The sequence below is a fragment of the Bombina bombina genome, chromosome 3 (genome assembly GCF_027579735.1).
Source record: "Bombina bombina isolate aBomBom1 chromosome 3, aBomBom1.pri, whole genome shotgun sequence".
Classification (NCBI taxonomy): domain Eukaryota; kingdom Metazoa; phylum Chordata; class Amphibia; order Anura; family Bombinatoridae; genus Bombina; species Bombina bombina.
Genome location: NC_069501.1, coordinates 30,956,772 through 30,980,037, shown reverse-complemented (window position 1 = coordinate 30,980,037; position 23,266 = coordinate 30,956,772). Strand labels below are relative to the sequence as shown.

Sequence of the window (23,266 nt, the reverse complement as noted above, 5' to 3'; positions counted from 1 at the left end):
CCACCACATGAGTACACTAAAGCCGTGTAGCACAAGCTGAGCTCTCCCCCACATGAGTACACTAAAGCCTTGTAGCACAAGCTGAGCTCTCCACCACATGAGTACACTAAAGCCTTGTAGCACAAGCTGAGCTCTCCACCACATGAATACACTAAAGCCGTGTAGCACAAGCTGAGCTCTCCCACACATGAGTACACTAAAGCCTTGTAGCATAAGCTTAGCTCTCACCACATGAGTACACTAAAGCCTTGTAGCACAAGCTGAGTTCTCCACCACATTAGGACACTAAAGCCGTGTAGCACAAGCTGATCTCTCCCCCACATGAGTACACTAAAGCCTTGTAGCACAAGCTGAGTTCTTCACCACATGAGGACACTAAAGCCTTGTAGCACAAGCTGAGCTCTCCACCACATGAGGACACTAAAGCCTTGTAGCACAAGCTGAGCTCTCCACCACATGAGTACACTAAAGCCTTGTAGCACAAGCTGAACTCTCCACCACATGAGTACACTAAAGCCTTGTAGCACAAGCTGATCTCTTCACCACATGAGTACACTAAAGCCGAGTAGCACAAGCTGAGCTCTCCACCACATGAGTACACTAAAGCCTTGTAGCATAAGCTGAGCTCTCCAGCACATGAGTACACTAAAGCCTTGTAGCACAAGCTGATCTCTCCCCCACATGAGTACACTAAAGCCTTGTAGCACAAGCTGAGTTCTTCACCACATGAGGACACTAAAGCCTTTTAGCACAAGCTGAGCTCTCCACCACATGAGGACACTAATGCCTTGTAGCACAAGCTGAGCTCTCCCCCACATGAATACACTAAAGCCTTGTAGCACACGCTGAGCTCTTCACCACATGAGGACACTAAAGCCTTGTAGCACAAGCTGAGCTCTCCACCACATGAGTACACTAAAGCCTTGTAGCACAAGCTGAACTCTCCACCACGTGAGTACACTAAAGCCTTGTAGCATAAGCTTAGCTCTCACCACATGAGTACACTAATGCCTTGTAGAACAAGCTGAGCTCTCCCCCACAGGAGTACACTAAAGCCTTGTAGCACAAGCTGAGCTCCCCACCACATGAGTACACTAAAGCCGTGTAGCACAAGCTGAGCTCTCCCCCACATGAGTACACTAAAGCTTTGTAGCACAAGCTGAGCTCCCCACCACATGAGTACACTAAAGCCGTGTAGCACAAGCTGAGCTCTCCCCCACATGAGTACACTAAAGCCTTGTAGCACAAGCTGAGCTCTCCACCACATGAGTACACTAAAGCCTTGTAGCACAAGCTGAGCTCTCCACCACATGAATACACTAAAGCCGTGTAGCACAAGCTGAGCTCTCCCACACATGAGTACACTAAAGCCTTGTAGCATAAGCTTAGCTCTCACCACATGAGTACACTAAAGCCTTGTAGCACAAGCTGAGTTCTCCACCACATTAGGACACTAAAGCCGTGTAGCACAAGCTGATCTCTCCCCCACATGAGTACACTAAAGCCTTGTAGCACAAGCTGAGTTCTTCACCACATGAGGACACTAAAGCCTTGTAGCACAAGCTGAGCTCTCCACCACATGAGGACACTAAAGCCTTGTAGCACAAGCTGAGCTCTCCACCACATGAGGACACTAAAGCCTTGTAGCACAAGCTGATCTCTCGACCACATGAGTACACTAAAGCCGAGTAGCACAAGCTGAGCTCTCCACCACATGAGTACACTAAAGCCTTGTAGCATAAGCTGATCTCTTCACCACATGAGTACACTAAAGCCGAGTAGCACAAGCTGAGCTCTCCACCACATGAGTACACTAAAGCCTTGTAGCATAAGCTGAGCTCTCCAGCACATGAGTACACTAAAGCCTTGTAGCACAAGCTGATCTCTCCCCCACATGAGTACACTAAAGCCTTGTAGCACAAGCTGAGTTCTTCACCACATGAGGACACTAAAGCCTTTTAGCACAAGCTGAGCTCTCCACCACATGAGGACACTAAAGCCTTGTAGCACAAGCTGAGCTCTCCACCACATGAGGACACTAAAGCCTTGTAGCACAAGCTGAACTCTCCACCACATGAGTACACTAAAGCCTTGTAGCACAAGCTGATCTCTCGACCACATGAGTACACTAAAGCCGAGTAGCACAAGCTGAGCTCTCCACCACATGAGTACACTAAAGCCTTGTAGCACAAGCTGATCTCTCCACCACATGAGGACACTAAAGCTGAGTAGCACAAGCTGAGCTCTCCACCACATGAGTACACTAAAGCCTTGTAGCATAAGCTGAGCTCTCCAGCACATGAGTACACTAAAGCCTTGTAGCACAAGCTGATCTCTCGACCACATGAGTACACTAAAGCCTTGTAGCACAAGCTGAGCTCTCCAGCACATGAGTGCACTAAAGCCTTGTAGCACAAGCTGAGCTCCCCACCACATGAGTACACTAAAGCCTTGTAGCACAAGCTGAGCTCTCCACCACATGATACTAAAGCCTTGTAGCACAAGCTGAGCTCTCCCCCACATGAGTACACTAAAGCCTTGTAGCACACGCTGAGCTCTCCACCACATGAGGACACTAAAGCCTTATAGCACAAGCTGAGCTCTCCACCACATGATACTAAAGCCCTTGTAGCACAAGCTGAGCTCCCCACCACATGAGTACACTAAAGCCTTGTAGCATAAGCTTAGCTCTCACCACATGAGTACACTAGCACAAGCTGAGTTCTCCACCACACGAGGACACTAAAGCCGTGTAGCACAAGCTGATCTCTCCCCCACATGAGTACACTAAAGCCTTGTAGCACAAGCTGAGTTCTTCACCACATGAGGACACTAAAGCCTTGTAGCACAAGCTGAGCTCTCCACCACATGAGGACACTAAAGCCTTGTAGCACAAGCTGAGCTCTCCACCACATGAGTACACTAAAGCCTTGTAGCACAAGCTGATCTCTCGACCACATGAGTACACTAAAGCCATCAAGCACAAGCTTAGCTCTCCACCACATGAGTACACTAAAGCCTTGTAGCACAAGCTGAGCTCTCCCCCACATGAGTACATTAAAGCCTTGTAGCACAAGCTGATCTCTCCACCACATGAGGACACTAAAGCCGTGTAGGACAAGCTGAGCTCTCCACCACATGAGTACACTAAAGCCTTGTAGCACAAGCTGAGCTCTCCAGCACATGAGTACACTAAAGCCTTGTAGCACAAGCTGAGCTCTCCACCACATGAGTACACTAAAGCCTTGTAGCACAAGCTGAGCTCCCCACCACATGAGTACACTAAAGCCTTGTAGCACAAGCTGAGCTCTCCACTACATGATACTAAAGCCATCAAGCACAAGCTTAGCTCTCCACCACATGAGTACACTAAAGCCTTGTAGCACAAGCTGAGCTCTCCCCCACATGAGTACACTAAAGCCTTGTAGCACAAGCTGATCTCTCCACCACATGAGGACACTAAAGCCGTGTAGCACAAGCTGAGCTCTCCACCACATGAGTACACTAAAGCCTTGTAGCACAAGCTGAGCTCTCCAGCACATGAGTACACTAAAGCCTTGTAGCACAAGCTGAGCTCTCCACCACATGAGTACACTAAAGCCTTGTAGCACAAGCTGAGCTCCCCACCACATGAGTACACTAAAGCCTTGTAGCACAAGCTGAGCTCTCCACCACATGATACTAAAGCCTTGTAGCACAAGCTGAGCTCTCCCCCACATGAGTACACTAAAACCTTGTAGCATAAGCTGAGCTCTCCAGCACATGAGTACACTAAAGCCTTGTAGCACAAGCTGATCTCTCCCCCACATGAGTACACTAAAGCCTTGTAGCACAAGCTGAGTTCTTCACCACATGAGGACACTAAAGCCTTTTAGCACAAGCTGAGCTCTCCACCACATGAGGACACTAAAGCCTTGTAGCACAAGCTGAGCTCTCCACCACATGAGGACACTAAAGCCTTGTAGCACAAGCTGAACTCTCCACCACATGAGGACACTAAAGCCTTGTAGCACAAGCTGAGCTCTCCACCACATGAGTACACTAAAGCCGAGTAGCACAAGCTGAGCTCTCCACCACATGAGTACACTAAAGCCTTGTAGCACAAGCTGATCTCTCCACCACATGAGGACACTAAAGCTGAGTAGCACAAGCTGAGCTCTCCACCACATGAGTACACTAAAGCCTTGTAGCATAAGCTGAGCTCTCCAGCACATGAGTACACTAAAGCCTTGTAGCACAAGCTGAGCTCTCCACCACATGAGTACACTAAAGCCTTGTAGCACAAGCTGAGCTCCCCACCACATGAGTACACTAAAGCCTTGTAGCACAAGCTGAGCTCTCCACCACATGATACTAAAGCCTTGTAGCACAAGCTGAGCTCTCCCCCACATGAGTACACTAAAGCCTTGTAGCACACGCTGAGCTCTCCACCACATGAGGACACTAAAGCCTTATAGCACAAGCTGAGCTCTCCACCACATGATACTAAAGCCCTTGTAGCACAAGCTGAGCTCCCCACCACATGAGTACACTAAAGCCTTGTAGCATAAGCTTAGCTCTCACCACATGAGTACACTAGCACAAGCTGAGTTCTTCACCACACGAGGACACTAAAGCCGTGTAGCACAAGCTGATCTCTCCCCCACATGAGTACACTAAAGCCTTGTAGCACAAGCTGAGTTCTTCACCACATGAGGACACTAAAGCCTTGTAGCACAAGCTGAGCTCTCCACCACATGAGGACACTAAAGCCTTGTAGCACAAGCTGAGCTCTCCACCACATGAGGACACTAAAGCCTTGTAGCACAAGCTGAACTCTCCACCACATGAGTACACTAAAGCCTTGTAGCACAAGCTGATCTCTCGACCACATGAGTACACTAAAGCCATCAAGCACAAGCTTAGCTCTCCACCACATGAGTACACTAAAGCCTTGTAGCACAAGCTGAGCTCTCCCCCACATGAGTACATTAAAGCCTTGTAGCACAAGCTGATCTCTCCACCACATGAGGACACTAAAGCCGTGTAGGACCAGCTGAGCTCTCCACCACATGAGTACACTAAAGCCTTGTAGCACAAGCTGAGCTCTCCAGCACATGAGTACACTAAAGCCTTGTAGCACAAGCTGAGCTCTCCACCACATGAGTACACTAAAGCCTTGTAGCACAAGCTGAGCTCCCCACCACATGAGTACACTAAAGCCTTGTAGCACAAGCTGAGCTCTCCACTACATGATACTAAAGCCATCAAGCACAAGCTTAGCTCTCCACCACATGAGTACACTAAAGCCTTGTAGCACAAGCTGAGCTCTCCCCCACATGAGTACACTAAAGCCTTGTAGCACAAGCTGATCTCTCCACCACATGAGGACACTAAAGCCGTGTAGCACAAGCTGAGCTCTCCACCACATGAGTACACTAAAGCCTTGTAGCACAAGCTGAGCTCTCCAGCACATGAGTACACTAAAGCCTTGTAGCACAAGCTGAGCTCTCCACCACATGAGTACACTAAAGCCTTGTAGCACAAGCTGAGCTCCCCACCACATGAGTACACTAAAGCCTTGTAGCACAAGCTGAGCTCTCCACCACATGATACTAAAGCCTTGTAGCACAAGCTGAGCTCTCCCCCACATGAGTACACTAAAGCCTTGTAGCACAAGCTGAGCTCTCCACCACATGAGTACACTAAAGCCGTGTAGCACAAGCTGAGCTCTCCCCCACATGAGTACACTAAAGCCTTGTAGCATAAGCTTAGCTCTCACCACATGAGTACACTAAAGCCTTGTAGCACAAGCTGAGCTCTTCACCACATTAGGACACTAAAGCCTTGTAGCACAAGCTGAGCTCTCCAGCACATGAGTACACTAAAGCCTTGTAGCACAAGCTGAGCTCTCCAGCACATGAGTACACTAAAGCCTTGTAGCACAAGCTGAGCTCTCCAGCACATGAGTACACTAAAGCCTTGTAGCACAAGCTGAGCTCTCCAGCACATGAGTACACTAAAGCCTTGTAGCACACGCTGAGCTCTCCACCACATGAGGACACTAAAGCCTTGTAGCACAAGCTGATCTCTCCCCCACATGAGTACACTAAAGCCTTGTAGCACAAGCTGAGTTCTTCACCACATGAGGACACTAAAGCCTTGTAGCACAAGCTGAGCTCTCCACCACATGAGGACACTAAAGCCTTGTAGCACAAGCTGAGCTCTCCACCACATGAGGACACTAAAGCCTTGTAGCACAAGCTGATCTCTCCACCACATGAGGACACTAAAGCCTTGTAGCACAAGCTGAGCTCTCCACCACATGAGGACACTAAAGCCTTGTAGCACAAGCTGATCTCTCGACCACATGAGTACACTAAAGCCATCAAGCACAAGCTTAGCTCTCCACCACATGAGTACACTAAAGCCTTGTAGCACAAGCTGAGCTCTCCCCCACATGGGTACACTAAAGCCTTGTAGCACAAGCTGATCTCTCCACCACATGAGGACACTAAAGCCGAGTAGCACAAGCTGAGCTCTCCACCACATGAGTACACTAAAGCCTTGTAGCATAAGCTGAGCTCTCCAGCACATGAGTACACTAAAGCCTTGTAGCACAAGCTGAGCTCTCCACCACATGAGTACACTAAAGCCTTGTAGCACAAGCTGAGCTCCCCACCACATGAGTACACTAAAGCCTTGTAGCACAAGCTGAGCTCTCCACCACATGATACTAAAGCCTTGTTGTGACAGACCCTTCTGTCAGGACTGAAGGAGTTAATTGTGTTTAGCTAAGAAACTAATTTCTAAAGACAGGTTTTCTGGCCTCAGCTATTGTGTGCTATAATTACATTTAAGTAATAAACAGGCCATTGTTTAATCACCCTCAGAGAGCAGACGCTAGGTGATAAGACAAGCCAAATGTGTTTAAGTTGTTATCTGCCTAAGTAAAGTATTTAAGTAATGTAATTCTACTGTTTCATAAAAGGGCGTCTTCCCCTTTTTATCTAAATGTACAAGAGTCTTTCAACCCCCCCATCTGGGGTCAAACCTGTATAAATACTAGGCATCTAGCCTTTAATAAATGTCATTCTGTTTTAAACCTGAAACTGGCTGGGTTGTGAATTGCTGATTCCCTATGCAGGACATTGTTCATCTGGTATTAACCCTTGGTACACTGTTGGTACCGTAACATTGGTGGCAAGCGACGGAATGAACCTTATCGCCCAGAAGAGCAACTACACAAGCCAGTAACCTCAGGAAGAGGGGGATTATTACAATACTGACTAAGATGGAAAGAGTACCAGGAACAGAAGGAACCAATGGGCCCAGCATAGCAGACAGAACCCCTGAAGAAGCAAGCTTTGATCGGGCGGTTAAAATAAGACTGGCATATTATGGCCCCAACCCATCTGCGGAAATTATCGACCGGGTCATAGCAGCTGTGGAGGCCAACCTACTTCGCCAAAGCGGCGCTGCAGCAAACCAAGTGGAAAAGAGAAAGGTAAATTTTGCAGCTTTTAAAAATTTCCTGGAAACAGAAGGAGAGATTGATGGGTACCTTGCGGATTTTGAGAGGCAATGTGCACTACACAAGGTACCCGCAGAGAACTGGGTCACGATATTATCCGGAAAATTATCCGGCCGGGCCAGTGAGGCTTTTCGGGCCATTCCAGATGAGGAAGTCGGGGATTATAATACTGTAAAAGAGGCTCTGCTCTCCAGGTATGCGGTTACACCGGAGGCATACCGGAGGCGGTTCAGAGACACTGTTAAATTAGCTGGAGATTCCTACCTTGAGTGGGCATGTAAGGTGCACCGCACAGCAGCTCACTGGATAGCGGGGTGCCAAGCCGTATCTGGGGAAGAGGTGCTGCAGCTATTCCTGTTGGAACATTGCTTCGACAAGTTACCCGCAGGAGTTCGAGAGTGGGTTCGGGACCGTAAACCCTCCACCCTGCATGAAGCGGCTCGCTTGGCAGATGAGTATACGGATGCCCGCAAACTGGACACTGCTACCACTAAGCCCCTGCTAGAGTGGAGTACAGACCCCCAGTCACCCCAGCAGCTGCCAGTTACCAACCCCCGGCGCACCGCTATACCACACGGCATCTGGCCATGAACTGCCCTCAGAGAGCCCGGTTCAATTCGCGGGGCTACTCACAACCGATTCGATGCTTTGGATGTAAGCAACTAGGGCACAAAAGACCAGAGTGTCCCCTAAATGCAGCGAACCAAGCACAGTCCTGGAGAAGACCTGCCGGCGGAATCACACGTAACCCTCAGCCTGCGGCCCGCTACGTAGAGGCTCAAGAATGCTGGAGCATCCTACATGAGGCAGACCTTGTGCAAGCTGCCCACCGGAATAACCGGCAACTGGTTAAAGTGAATGGGAAGAAGGTCAGTGGTCTACGGGATACTGGTGCTACCATGACCTTGCTTCAAAAGAACTTGGTGTCTGAGAAACAGTACACTGGAGACACTGTGGCTGTGAGGGTAGCAGGGGGCGATGTGTTCAGCCTACCTGTTGCCAGGGTACATTTGGATTGGGGAGTGGGCGCTAGACCTGTGAATGTGGGGGTCAAGAAGGACTTACCTGCTGATGTTCTTCTTGGAAATGACTTGGCTCCCCTTGTTTCTGCCTATGCTGCCATGGGTCCCGCTGATGTTAACCCTGTGACTACCCGTGCTCAGATCCGTGCAGCAGAGACTGACCCCCCTGCTGCTAAGCCCCAGGACGCTGAGCTCAGTAAATCTCTATCCGCTATTGATACGTGGAAGTCCCGTTACAATGCGCTGATGAAGGAGAAGAGGAGCGCAGAGGAAAAAGCACGTTTAGAACGTGAATCTCTGCTAGACAAGCTGCACCGACAGACTGCAGAAAACACCAGCTTGAGAGTGGGACATGAAACATTAAAGACAAACTTAGCGACACTTGAGGAGAAGCTGACGCTGGCTCATAGTGAGGTGCAGCAACTCAAGGGCACCCTATGTCAGTATGAAGGGATTGTGGATACCTATAAAGAGCAGGTACAGAAAACTCGTAAAGAAGCTGATGGGATTTTGAAGGACTGTTTAACCCTAGTCTGGGCACTGAGGAAGTTGAACCCTTCTTTGTATGGACAGGAATTCTCTCTCATAACGGGAATACAGATGGATTGTCCTGGCAAACTGACATGCCTACCACCTCCTAGTCCGGTCATCCCCAGGTTGACCCGCCAAAGGGTCAAGCCGGGTCTGCCGGAGTGTTCCACAAGGGGGGAGATATGTGACAGACCCTTCTGTCAGGACTGAAGGAGTTAATTGTGTTTAGCTAAGAAACTAATTTCTAAAGACAGGTTTTCTGGCCTCAGCTATTGTGTGCTATAATTACATTTAAGTAATAAACAGGCCATTGTTTAATCACCCTCAGAGAGCAGACGCTAGGTGATAAGACAAGCCAAATGTGTTTAAGTTGTTATCTGCCTAAGTAAAGTATTTAAGTAATGTAATTCTACTGTTTCATAAAAGGGCGTCTTCCCCTTTTTATCTAAATGTACAAGAGTCTTTCAACCCCCCCATCTGGGGTCAAACCTGTATAAATACTAGGCATCTAGCCTTTAATAAATGTCATTCTGTTTTAAACCTGAAACTGGCTGGGTTGTGAATTGCTGATTCCCTATGCAGGACATTGTTCATCTGGTATTAACCCTTGGTACACTGTTGGTACCGTAACACTTGTAGCACAAGCTGAGCTCTCCCCCACATGAGTACACTAAAGCCTTGTAGCACACGCTGAGCTCTCCACCACATGAGGACACTAAAGCCTTATAGCACAAGCTGAGCTCTCCACCACATGATACTAAAACCCTTGTAGCACAAGCTGAGCTCCCCACCACATGAGTACACTAAAGCCTTGTAGCACAAGCTGAGCTCTCCACCACATGAGGACACTAAAGCCTTGAAGCACAAGATGAGCTCTCCACCACATGAGGACACTTAAGCCTTGTAACACAAGCTGAGCTCTCCACCACATGAGGACACTTAAGCCTTGTAGCACAAGCTGAGCTCTCCACCACATGAGGACACTTAAGCCTTGTAGCACAAGCTGAGCTCTCCACCACATGAGGACACTAAAGCCGTGTAGCACAAGCTGAGCTCTCCACCACATGAGTACACTAAAGCCTTGTAGCACAAGCTGAGCTCTCCACCACATGAGGACACTAAAGCCATGTAGCACAAGCTGAGCTCTCCACCACATGAGGACACTAAAGCCTTGTAGCACAAGCTGAGCTCTCCACCACATGAGGACACTAAAGCCGTGTATCACAAGCTGAGCTCTCCACCACATGAGTACACTAAAGCCGTGTAGCACAAGCTGAGCTCTCCACCACATGAGTACACTAAAGCCTTGTAGCACAAGCTGAGCTCTCCACCACATGAGGACACTAAAGCCTTGTAGCACCAGCTGAGCTCTCCACCACATGAGGACACTTAAGCCTTGTAGCACCAGCTGAGCTCTCCACCACATGAGGACACTTAAGCCTTGTAGCACAAGCTGAGCTCTCCCCCACATGAGTACACTAAAGCCGTGTAGCACAAGCTGAGCTCTCCACCACATGAGTACACTAAAGCCTTGTAGCACAAGCTGAGCTCTCCACCACATGAGTACACTAAAGCCTTGTAGCACAAGCTGAGCTCTCCACCACATGAGGACACTAAAGCCTTGTAGCACAAGCTGAGCTCTCCACCACATGAGGACACTAAAGGCTTGTAGCACAAGCTGAGCTCTCCACCACATGAGGACACTAAAGCCTTGTAGCACAAGCTGAGCTCTCCACCACATGAGGACACTAAAGCCTTGTAGCACAAGCTGAGCTTTCCACCACATGAGTACACTAAAGCCTTGTAGCACAAGCTGAGTTCTTCACCACATGAGGACACTAAAGCCTTGTAGCACAAGCTGAGCTCTCCACCACATGAGGACACTAAAGCCTTGTAGCACAAGCTGAGCTCCCCACCACATGAGGACACTAAAGCCTTGTAGCACAAGCTGAGTTCTCACCACATGAGGACACTAAAGCCTTGTAGCACAAGTTGAGCTCTCCACCACATGAGTACACTAAAGCCGTGTAGCACACGCTGAGCTCTCCACCACATGAGTACACTAAAGCCTTGTAGCACATGCTGAGTTCTCCCCCACATGAGGACACTAAAGCCTTGTACCACAAGCTGAGCTCTCCACCACATGAGGACACTAAAGCCGTGTCAAACAGAGCTACTTCAACAGAAGACACTAGAGTACGTATCCCTAGAACAATCGGTGGCCATGAGCTTCTTTTGCATTTAAGGCAAGTAATGCCAGATGTGCTACTGAGTGAGCTGTCTCAAGAGTTAAAGGTTCAGTGTCCCCTAAGTTTTTGTGATCTATTTTAACATCTTCATTGCCAGTGTGCTTTGGGAGACCTTTATCCCTTTAAATAGACTTTTACAGTCAGTGGTTTGTCAGCTCAGTCCTCAGACAGCTTCTAAACCCTTATCTACCCAAGCCCACTCATGCATTCCCGCTCTCTGTACACCCAGCCCTGTAGCCCTGCTGATTTCTTGGCAGTACAAAGCATGTCAGCAGCCACTGTGGCATTTCAGGTCACTTTGTGAGTATATTTATGTAAAATGTTTTTCTTTAGAGCCCAGTACACACATATTGCATAGAAAACGATGTCTGTCTTCAGCTTGTCATCTGTGTGATGCAGATTCCAGACCTATTGAGTTCTGCTGCACATTCTGGGGATAGAGCAGCAATTTTAAGAAACTTTCTAGTTTACTACTATTATCATTTTTTTTTCGTTCTCTTGGTATATTTATTTGAAGAACAGGAATCTAAGCTTAGGAGCCGACCCATTTTTGGTTTAGCATCTGGGTAGCGCTTGCTGATTGGTGGCTAAAAGTGTGTGGTATGAATGAGTAGAGCTTTGGGTATATTTTGCACTTTTTTGATCATGTTATGTAATAAATGTGATATTCTTATATAGTATTGGTTTGTATTATTTAGTGTGTGGGTATGATGGCGATACCTGTCCCATGCACCCTATGATACGTTGATGAATTATAATATTTATAAATCTTTTGAGTAGTGCTGTCACTCTCTGTTATGGTAATGTGTGCCATGATCTCATTTGCCAAGTAAAAAGTAGCCTAGTGTGCCAGAGAGTAGCCATACTCATTGTGCCATCCTATGTAAACTGTAACACATAATTTCACTTCCTGTTTCTTGTATAATCTTCTGATGTAGTATCGTTTCTGATCTGATGTGTTTTTTCTTTATCAATTCTGTTGCATGACAACATTTCTACATATTTGCTGCATCTGCAGTTGCCAATTTGAATTTTAAAATACATTTCTAAAACACAAAGTGATTTTCGTATAGGGGTGCATTAGTGTGAACACAGTTTGGGTAGTTGTTGTCTTTATGGTATTGTAAACCATTACAAGCAAAGTTGTTAACCTTTTAACTCCGTTATGCCATTCTATTCCGTCATAATTACACTGGACTTTAGTGCCGTTAGGACGAAATATAACGTCATAACCGTTGGCTGTCCTAAAGCCAACGGCGCTTCCGTTATGTGATCGCCGTCTGGAGGGCATGCCTAGCGTCACAGGGACGCCCCCTGACCCAATCCCATCATTGAAATCGTTGTTCCAATGTAGACAAATTAAACCTATCATCAAAGAGTTAAAACTTTTACATCATATTTTTTTACACCTGGATTGGGTAAACGCATGAAAACAAATAAAAAATAACTTTTGCCAAGAGGTTTTGAGGGGTCTTTTTCACACTGACATGCAAGCCTAATATGGTTGTCTGGTATGAATGATTATCAATTTTGTTATTAATTTAATTGAAAATATTATAATTACCATTTTTAAAACATTTGAATTCCAGTTATTTAGTATTATAGACGTTCCATAGTTTAAGAAGTGTGACTTGAGTAATATCATTTATTACATTGTGAACACAAAAAAGGTGAATACTAACAAGCTGTATCAACAGCCAAGATATTCAGTCCGAAACAGCCCAATGTGGTTAAGGCTGCTAAATTAGATAAATCCAAAAACTATATGAAAAGTCATTAGAAAAGTATTTCCTAATGGCTGAGCGCCGCTGGGGAAGGACCTATATGAAAAATATTTTACTCGTTTGTTGGAATACAGGTGGGGCGGGGTTTGTATACAAATTAGCTGCATTTTTGTATTTGGAATACCATTGGAAGGGGGTCTATAAGCAAATTACCTGACATTCTTGTTGTAGTGTGAATAGCCTTGAATTTGAAAACTCAACAATCAAGCATTCAAGTACAGGTGGCCCTTGGTTTACAACGGTTCAATTTGCACCGTTTCAAAATAACAACCTTTTTTTCCAGTCATGTGACTGCTATTGAAAAAGCATTGAGAAGCAGTGCATTGATTAAAATAGCCAGTAGGTGGAGCTTTCCGCTTGTTTTGCAGTAAAGACAAGCAAGTTTAAATTAATCAGTTAACCAGAGCTGAGCTATCAAGCAGATTTCAAAGGATCAAGATCTTCCTGTCTATAAATCAGTCCAGATTGGAATGCATAGAATGAACTGTTTACAGAAAAATGCAAGTGAAGTCTGTGTTGTGTGATTATTTTATTAGGTTTATGATGCTGTTTAGCATTTAAAGTCTTAATTTCAAAGCTTTAAAAATAATGTATTAGGTGTTATTTATGATAATTTTGAGAGGGGCCTGGAACCTAACTCCCTCACTTCCCGTTGACTTACATTATAAACTGGGTTTCAATTTACAACGGTTTCGATTTACAACCATTCCTTCTGGAACCTAACCCCGGGTGTAAACTGAGGGCTACCTGTATATTCTATTGGACTGGAATAGAGCTTGTCATTGTAAATCTTTAATGACAACATATGTATTGAGGCAATGCTATAGCAGCTAAAGAGATTGGTCCTGAAAAGGAGCATAATATAGAGAAATGCTATGTGCAGGCTGTGTACAGTTCTGTGCAGGACCAGGTGACATCACCATTAGCACAGAAATGGGCTACATCTGGGGTAAATCTGTCTTTCAGGAGGTATAACAATGTGTTATGGAACGTTACAAGACCAGTTTTTGTCTTCATTACAGTTCTTACCGTCTTGTTCTAGGTGCGGTGATGTGGCACTGCTGAACTGCACAGCCGTTGTAAATAGCAGCAATGAGACGCTCACAGACAAGAACCCGGTGTCAGACAGTATCTACAGGTTCTCTGGGCCTGAACTGCAGGAGGCCATGCAGAAGCTGAAAGGTTAGTGTGATTATATGAGCAATGTAGCATGCATGTAGTGTGTGAGTATCTAATTTGCACGCATTTAGTTTGCAAGCATGTAACACATATGTAGTGTGTATATAGCGCGCAGTTAGTTTGCAAGCATGTAACACATATGTAGTGTGTATGTAGCGCGCAGTTAGTTTGCAAGCATGTAACACATATGTAGTGTACATGTAGCACACATTTAGTTTGCAAGCATGTAATACATATGTAGTGTGCATATAGCACACATTTAGTTTGCAAGCATGTAATACATATGTAGTGTGCATATAGCACACATTTAGTTTGCAAGCATGTAATACATATGTAGTGTGCATGTAGCATGCATGTAGTTTGCAAGCATGTAACACATATGTAGTGTGAATGTAGCACACATTTAGTTAGTGTGCATGTAGCACGCATTTAGTTTTCAAGCATGTAACACATATGTAGTGTACATGTAGCATGCATTTAGTTTGCAAGCATGTAACACATATGTAGTGTACATGTAGCATGCATTTAGTTTGCAAGCATGTAACACATATGTAGTGAGTATGTAGTGTGCATGTAGCACACATTTAGTTTGCAAGCATGTAACATGTATTATGCATGTAGTATGCATTTAGTTTGCAAGCATGTAACACATATGTAGTGTGTATGTAGTGTGCATGTAGCACACATTTAGTTTGCATGCATGTAACACACATGTAGTGTGCATGTGGCATGCATTTAGTTTGCAAGCATGTAACACATATTTAGTTTGTAAGCATGTAACACATATGTAGTGTGTATGTAGTGTGCATGTAGCACACATTTAGTTTGCATGCATGTAACACATATGTAGTGTGCATGTAGCATGCATTTAGTTTGTAAGCATGTAACACATATGTAGTGCGTATGTAGTGTGCATGTAGCACACATTTAGTTTGCAAGCATGTAACACACATGTAGTGTGCATGTAGCATGCATTTAGTTTGCAAGGATGTAACACACATCTAGTGTTCATGTAGCATGCATTTAGTTTTCAAGCATGTAACAGATATGTAGTGTGCATGTAGCACGCATTTAGTTTGCAAGCATGTAACACATATGTAGTGTGTATGTAGTGTGCATGTAGCACACATTTAGTTTGCAAGCATGTAACACATATGTAGTGTGCATGTAGCACACATTTAGTTTGCAAGCATGTAACACATATGTAGTGTGCATGTAGCACACATTTAGTTTGCAAGCATGTAACACATATGTAGTGTGCATGTAGCACACATTTAGTTTGCATGCATGTAACACATATGTAGTGTGCATGTAGCATGCATTTAGTTTTCAAGCATGTAACAGATATGTAGTGTGCATGTAGCACGCATTTAGTTTGCAAGCATGTAACACATATGTAGTGTGCATGTAGCACACATTTAGTTTGCATGCATGTAACACATATGTAGTGTGCATGTAGCATGCATTTAGTTTGCAAGCATGTAACACATATGTAGTGTGTATGTAGTGTGCATGTAGCACACATTTAGTTTGCAAGCAGGTAACACATATGTAGTGTGTATGTAGTGTGCATGTAGCACACATTTAGTTTTCAAGCATGTAACAGATATGTAGTGTGCATGTAGCACGCATTTAGTTTGCATGCATGTAACACATATGTAGTGTGCATGTAGCACACATTTAGTTTGCATGCATGTAACACATATGTAGTGTGCATGTAGCACACATTTAATTTGCAAGCATGTAACACACATGTAGTGTGCATGTAACATGCATTTAGTTTGCTAGCATGTAACACATATGTAGTGTGCATGTAGCATGCATTTAGTTTGTAAGCATGTAACACATATGTAGTGCGTATGTAGTGTGCATGTAGCACACATTTAGTTTGCAAGCATGTAACATGTAGTGTGCATGTATTATGCATTTACTTTGCAAGCATGTAACACATATGTAGTGTGTATGTAGTGTGCATGTAGCACACATTTAATTTGCAAGCATGTAACACATATGTAGTGTGCATGTAGCACACATCTAGGTTGCAAGCATGTAACACATATGTAGTGTGCATGTAGCACGCATTTAGTTTGCAAGCATGTAACACATATGTAGTGTGTATGTATTGTGCATGTAGCACACATTTAGTTTGAAAGCATGTAACACATATGTAGTGTGCATGTAGCACGCATTTAGTTTGCAAGCATGTAACACATATGTAGTGTGCATGTAGCACGCATTTAGTTTGCAAGCATGTAACACATATGTAGTGTGTATGTAGTGTGCATGTAGCACACATTTAGTTTGCAAGCATGTAACACACATGTAGTGTGTATGTAGTGTGCATGTAGCACACATTTAGTTTGCAAGCATGTAACACACATGTAGTGTGTATGTAGTGTGCATGTAGCACACATTTAGTTTGCAAGCATGTAACACATATGTAGTGTGCATGTAGCACGCATTTAGTTTGCAAGCATGTAACACATATGTAGTGTGCATGTAGCACGCATTTAGTTTGCAAGCATGTAACACATGTAGTGTGCATGTAGTGTGTATGTAGCACACATTTAGTTTGCAAGCATGTAACACATATGTAGTGTGCATGTAGCACGCATGTAGTTTGCAAGCATGTAACACATATGTAGTGTGTATGTAGTGTGCATGTAGCACGCATGTAGTTTGCAAGCATGTAACTCTCCCTAGAGCAGGGCTAGACAAACTCAAAAGCCTAGGAGCCACTGGCTCCTAAAATTGTACCCCTGGCTCCTAACTTTGGGTTATGCTCTATAAATCTTTATACAAATACCACGGTCTAGCTTCTAAATATTCTTACTGTCTACTAAATTTTAAACAGATTTGTCAACCCCTGCCCTAGAGGCCACAAAGTAAATTCTGTAAACTAGGTTTTCTTCAAAATGCTGCAAATCAACCCTTGCTATTGAAAATTTCAATCATTTGGATGACATTTCTTTGCTTTCTGGCATTGCTGGGGAGTGCGGAACAAGCAAAATCTTCACACAAAAGCCAGAGGTGTTTATTGTTCCTTAAAGAGACATGCAAAGAAAATGAAAATGTGCAGTTAAAAGAAATAGAATATAGAGCTGCTACGCTGTGTGTGTATAAGGCGCATCATGTGCCGCCAGTAAGCCGTCTGCTTTACCTTGCAGGGTGCAGAACAGGGGAGGCAAAACTCACCAAGGGATTCAACCTGGCTGCTCGCTACATCATCCACACCGTAGGCCCCAAGTACAAGAGCAAGTACCGCACGGCAGCCGAGAGCTCGCTGTACAGCTGCTACCGCAACGTCCTTCAGCTGGCTAAGTAATGAGCTTGTTCCTATCCGGCACTGGCTATATGAATCTGCTGTATACTAAGTGCTAGGAAAGCTGCACAAGACAGGAAACCTACAGGGCATAGTGCTAAGGGGGTATGAAAGGCTCAGATCAAGCACGTCATTTTTACAGACTCTTCAGTTTACAAATGTACTTTGTTCTCTTAGTATCCTTTTTTTAAAAACATGCCTTAAAAGGCTTAGGAAAGCAGTAAACTACTGACCGCTAACTGCTGATTGGTAGCTGCACATATATGCCTCTTGCTATTGGCTCACCTTATGTGTTCAGCTAGCTCCCAGTAGTGCATTGCTGATTTTAACTATGTGTTTAATTCCTTAACTTTTGCTTTGTATAAACGTGTGCAAACAGCCCTTTTGTAACAATGCAGAGTGAGACACAGAAGCGCACTGTAACCAGTGATTACTCTGGCTGCTGCACATGTGATGAGTCCCACTGAGTCATGATCACCAGAGTTAATCATCTGCTTATCTCAAAATTCAAATAGACAAGAGGAAAGAAAACAACTTTATTTCCTTTTTAACCCGTAAAATGCTAATGACAGCCCAGAGTGCAGAGGATAATCACAATGTAATCACACACGCTACCCAAAAGGTCTCCCAATCTGATCCTAAATAGTTACATACATACAATTGGGAGCACATAAACTGTATTAAACAATGATCACAAATATACAAAAATCAGTAATAGTTAAAGGCACAGTCTACTTGTTTTTTTGTTGTTCTCCAGCTTCGCACAACCAACACTGTTATATTGATATACTTTATAACCTCTAAATATCTTCCTGTTTCTAAACCCTTGCAGGCCTCCTCTTATCTCAGTGCATTTTATTAACTTTTTACAGCTAGACAGTGCTCGTTCATGTGTGAAGATATGCATGAACCAACACTAATTGGCTGAAATGCAAGTTTGAAAATAGCACTGAGATAAGGGGGGAGTCTGCAGAGGCTTAAAGGGATGGGACAGGAAACCCCAACATTTTCTTTTATAGATAGAACATACAATTTTAAACAACTTTCCAATTTATACGAGCAAATTTGCTTCGTTCTCTTGTTATCCTTTGCTGAAGGAACAGCATTGTACTACTGGCAGCTAGATGTTAGCCAATCACAAAAGACAAATGTGCGCAGGCACCAATTACCAGCTGCTCCCACTAGTGTAGGATATGTGCGTATTCTTTTTCAACAAGGATAGCAAGAGAACAAACCACATTTGAAAATAGAAATTAATTTAAAAGTGTCTTAAAATTATGTGCTCTGTCGGAATCATGCAAGTTTAATTTTGTCTTTCTTATCCCTATAAATAAAAGGTAATCACAGAGGTAAAAAGTATATTAATATAACCGTGTTGATTATTCAAAACTGGGGAATGGGTAATAAATGGATGATCTATCTTTTTAAACAGTAATAATTTTCAAGTAGACTGTCCCTTTAAAATCCTTATGTAGTTTAACCCCTTCTCTTCTGGGAATGTCAAAGAAAAACCTGCCCAACATACCAGAGAATTTCTAGAATTTTTTGCTCCATTTAAACAGAAACTGAGCCTTTTTTCTTTTAATTTACCTATGAAAACTATATATATTTTTAATGTAGACAACCAAAGTTATTGTTCTTGGCCTTATTTGGTATAATTCATGTCACTATTTGGCCGCCAAAAACAATCATATAAATAAAGATCTTTAACTTTTTCACAAGCTTTGGGTTTCTCACTGAAATTATTTACACACAACTACTGCAGTCATGAGACAAATGGTTGTAAAAGCGTCTCTGGAATCTTCTTTGTTCAGAAATAGCTGACACACATTGCTTTTTGGTAATTAGAAGCCGCTAATTGCATTTTTTACACAACAATTCTGAAATTCCCAGCAGTGAAGGGGTTAATCAGTTATTTTTGTAAGGTTAATTGTTGCTGCAGTGTAGAGACTACCCCCCATCCCCTATCCTACCTGATAACTCACAGATCTCTCCCCCCCCCCACTAGTCACAACAATCTTCAGTACTGGCAGACATTCTTATTATTATTTTTTTAATGCATTTATTTATTTCTGTAGTGTAGGGGTCCCTCCTCACCCTCACACCTCTCTGATTTCCTCCCCCCTCCCACTTTCCACTGACGTGTTTGTTACTGGCAGCCAGTCTGCTAGTAATAAACTATGATTTTTTTTAAAAACTAAAAATTTATATTATTTTTTAGGAATGTGCATTTGGATAATTTGTGATGATCTGAATGGAGTGTAGGGTCTCCCTCCCCTTAACCAGCCCATATTTTTCTGTAGTGTGGGGGTTCGCATTTCTTTCTGGATCCTGGGGACCCCACGTGCAGCAGGTTGGGAAGTAGACCGCATTTACCTTCCTGATAACATGCTGAGAGCCGAACGCCCAATGACATCAGTATATGGGGGTGTGGTGATGTCACAGGGGGAGGGAACCCCTTGCTTATGCAGCGAGTTACAGGAAGAGCATCTGTGGCTGGGAGGGTGGCTTTAAAAGCACATATCTTAGCCCCGAGGCCACTTACATGAACATAAGTTTCCCTCATTTAAAAGAGAAGAGTCTGCCATTTCATATGAGGGGTGTCCCTGTAAGATGCAGTTGATTGCCATAAAAATGGAGATTACCTGTAGCTGCACTTAAAGTGCTATTTACCCTTTCTCCCCCTGTTTGTGCTAGTGACCCCTCATTTGAAAGGGCTGAGCCTCTTGTCCTCCTAGCACGCAGGTGATCACTGTGACAGTTAGTGTTCATTGATCCACTAAAAAAATAGGTAATTTCTAGTGGTTGAGCAGGGGGGTTACTACAAGTGCAAATTCCCTTCTTTTTTTTAAAAAAAAATGAGCCTCTACCCCCTAGAAACAGTGTACCCATGAACCTTCACATGTAAGAGGAGCTTACCAGTGGTGATCACCTGTATACTAGGTGTCCTCCGGCCTGTAAAATCCCTTATGTTGCCCCCCACAATAGATAGGCCTACTAGAAACCCCTTAATTGAAAGCAGCAAGTGGTCCTGTGTCCTTTCAGCTTTTATTTAATTGTCATAGCAATGACAAACACCTCTCAGCATTGGTTTTATTTTAAGGGTTCTGGCAATTTTTAAGAGGTCTTTATTACCCCCTCAACACAGACATATATCATAAGGCCCCATATTTAAAAGACTGAGGTCCCACAATTTAAATAGTGGTTTTATGTCCTGATAGCTATCAAGTGATTGTCATAGGAATAATGGTCACCTGGTAGTAACAGCTTCTTTTTGTGGTGTTTATCTTAGGGTTCATAGATTTGTGTTTTCCTAAAGTAATGAAACCGTTTTAGGAACCAAAGTAAATGGTAGAACCGACTTTTTCCATAATACTTTCTGCTGCACTGAGTGAGTTTAGACGGGGTAGGTGCATATGTTGTCAAAATGAGTCAGCTCCTCTGGGAAATCAGATTTTTGTGTCATTTTAAATGCACCTAATATTTATATAGTTAGATATTTTAGCCCTATCATTTTCTGCATTAATTGCAAGATGGTGCAAAGTGACAAAAATATTACATCTTATCTTCTGATATTTGTTAATTTTAATGAATAGGTAAACATTCTACATGTTGGTGTTTTGGGAAAGTGAATTAATGCTAAATACGGGAGAATAAAATGTGTGTGTGACTTATTTAGGAAATAATTACTTGCATGTTATGTTTTACCATGAATGCAATAAAATAAAATGTTAGGGCATTTCTGCAAACTAAATGTTTTTTTCTAAAAATAATGTTTGGTCTTATGTCTAAAGGTAGTTTCCTACTTACTAAATATATTATTCTAACAATGTGATGTGATACAGAGACACGGCACATCCAAATTATTTTACTTCAGAGGGATACGAGAGGCTACAGTGTTGGTCTTGTTGGATTAGGGTGGGCCTGTTGGCGATACAGACTTACCTGTGGTATAGCACGATAGGTAAGACAGAATAAAGCAAATGTCCACAGCACCTGATATCTTCAACCATCTTCAATAAAGACTAAAATACAGCAATGTTTCGGTCGTATTCCCCTTAATCATGCATGATTAAGGGAAATACCCCCCAAACGTTGCTGTATTTTAGTCTTTATTAAAGATTGTTGAAGATATCAGGTGCTGTGGACATTTGCTTTTTTCTGCTTTACCTGTTGGGGGTTGTGGCAGTCCCCCTGTCCTCACAGGCACCAATTCAGTTGTTGCTGTTCCATTTGTTGTTGTTACAATAGATACGAGTGAGACAGGATGTAAGAGGGGAGTGGTAAAGAGGTAATATATGCCGGTAATGGAAATGAGAACTTGCTGGTAACGGACCTTTTAAATAAAGCTTCTGAGTTCCAAAGAAATGTGATATCCCCTGAGGTTTTATGGTGTGATTTACAGGAAACTCATGTATCGCATTTACCTCTGTAATCATAAAAATAAATGTGCCTTTTGTGTACAATATTCTTATAAAGTCTATAATCAGATGGATGTGAACTACAATAGGAATTGAATCGTTTGACGCCTTTGATAATACAAATCAGTAAACTGGTGACTGTTGCCTTGCTGTGTTTGTGACTTGTCATTTCTTTCTGTAGGGAGCAAGCCATGTCATCTGTAGGCTTGTGCGTCATCAGCACCCAGAAGAGATGTTACCCTTTAGAGGACGCCACTCACATAGCACTGCGTAAGTCCATCATTGCCGATAGCCATGTTAATATACCCAAACAACATGCTATATTGTTAGAGATGAGCGTTAGCATGGTCTGGTGCACTACTGAAGGCATGATGGTGGTTTGGTGTGTCCCCCGCAGGACATGAATATACTAGTTACACCTCTGCTATACAACAACATTTCTCTGATCCGCATACCAGGTGCTCTCCATCCCAAGCACCTCATCTGAGGTCATAACAGACTTGGGCCTAGGATAACCCCCGACCTGCTAATTTAGTTACCGTTCTCACTTACACAAATGTGTCTCTGTTCATTCTCACTACACACTGTGTGCCAGTTATTGCCTCTCGGCAGAGCAGCTCCCCTGTCATCACTCACCTCACTATAGCTGGCTACAGATCAGGGCCCTGTCACCTGGTTCTTCTGAGTTGTTGTCTGGTTAAATCTGCCCCTTTCTTTTAGGCACAGTACGTCGGTTCCTGGAGACCCATGGGGCAGCGCTGGAGAAGGTTGTGTTTGCTGTTAGAGAGCAGGAAGAGGTACAATTCATATTGTGTTTGTATTTTAAACCTGATATTGATACTCAATGATAATACTCTTGATCATTTTGATAAATAGAAACATTACTTAAAACTAGACTGCGTGTGATCTGAAATTCTGTATTATGTTATACCTTGCACACAGGGAAGTATGACTTACAAGTTATTTGGCACCACAGAGTTTGAGAGGTTGAATTGGTACAAATAATCATAAGCCTGCATTTCAATGCCATCACTCCCATCATGCCCCACTCTAAGGCTGCTCTTTTATTGGTTAAAATCACTTTTCTATTACAAGATATGACGAGTCCACAGATTTCATCCTTACTTGTGGGATATTGCCTCCTGGTCAGCAGGAGGAGGCAAAGAGCACCACAGCAGAGCTATATATATATAGCTCCTCCCTTCCCTCCCACTCCAGTCATTCTCTTTGCCTGTGTTAGTGATA

General features: G+C 43.8%; 1 protein-coding gene across 2 annotated transcripts in view; it reads left to right on the top strand.

The window, feature by feature from the left end:
* GDAP2 (ganglioside induced differentiation associated protein 2) overlaps nt 1–23,266 on the top strand; it is a 292,812-nt gene that overhangs the window by 66,748 nt on the left and 202,798 nt on the right. For both annotated transcript variants that reach the window (XM_053705768.1, XM_053705769.1), the window contains exons 3-6: nt 14,142–14,281; nt 17,446–17,599; nt 22,203–22,291; nt 22,742–22,818. In XM_053705768.1, the coding sequence (XP_053561743.1) occupies nt 14,142–14,281; nt 17,446–17,599; nt 22,203–22,291; nt 22,742–22,818 (460 nt within the window). The remainder of the gene's footprint in view (nt 1–14,141; nt 14,282–17,445; nt 17,600–22,202; nt 22,292–22,741; nt 22,819–23,266) is intronic.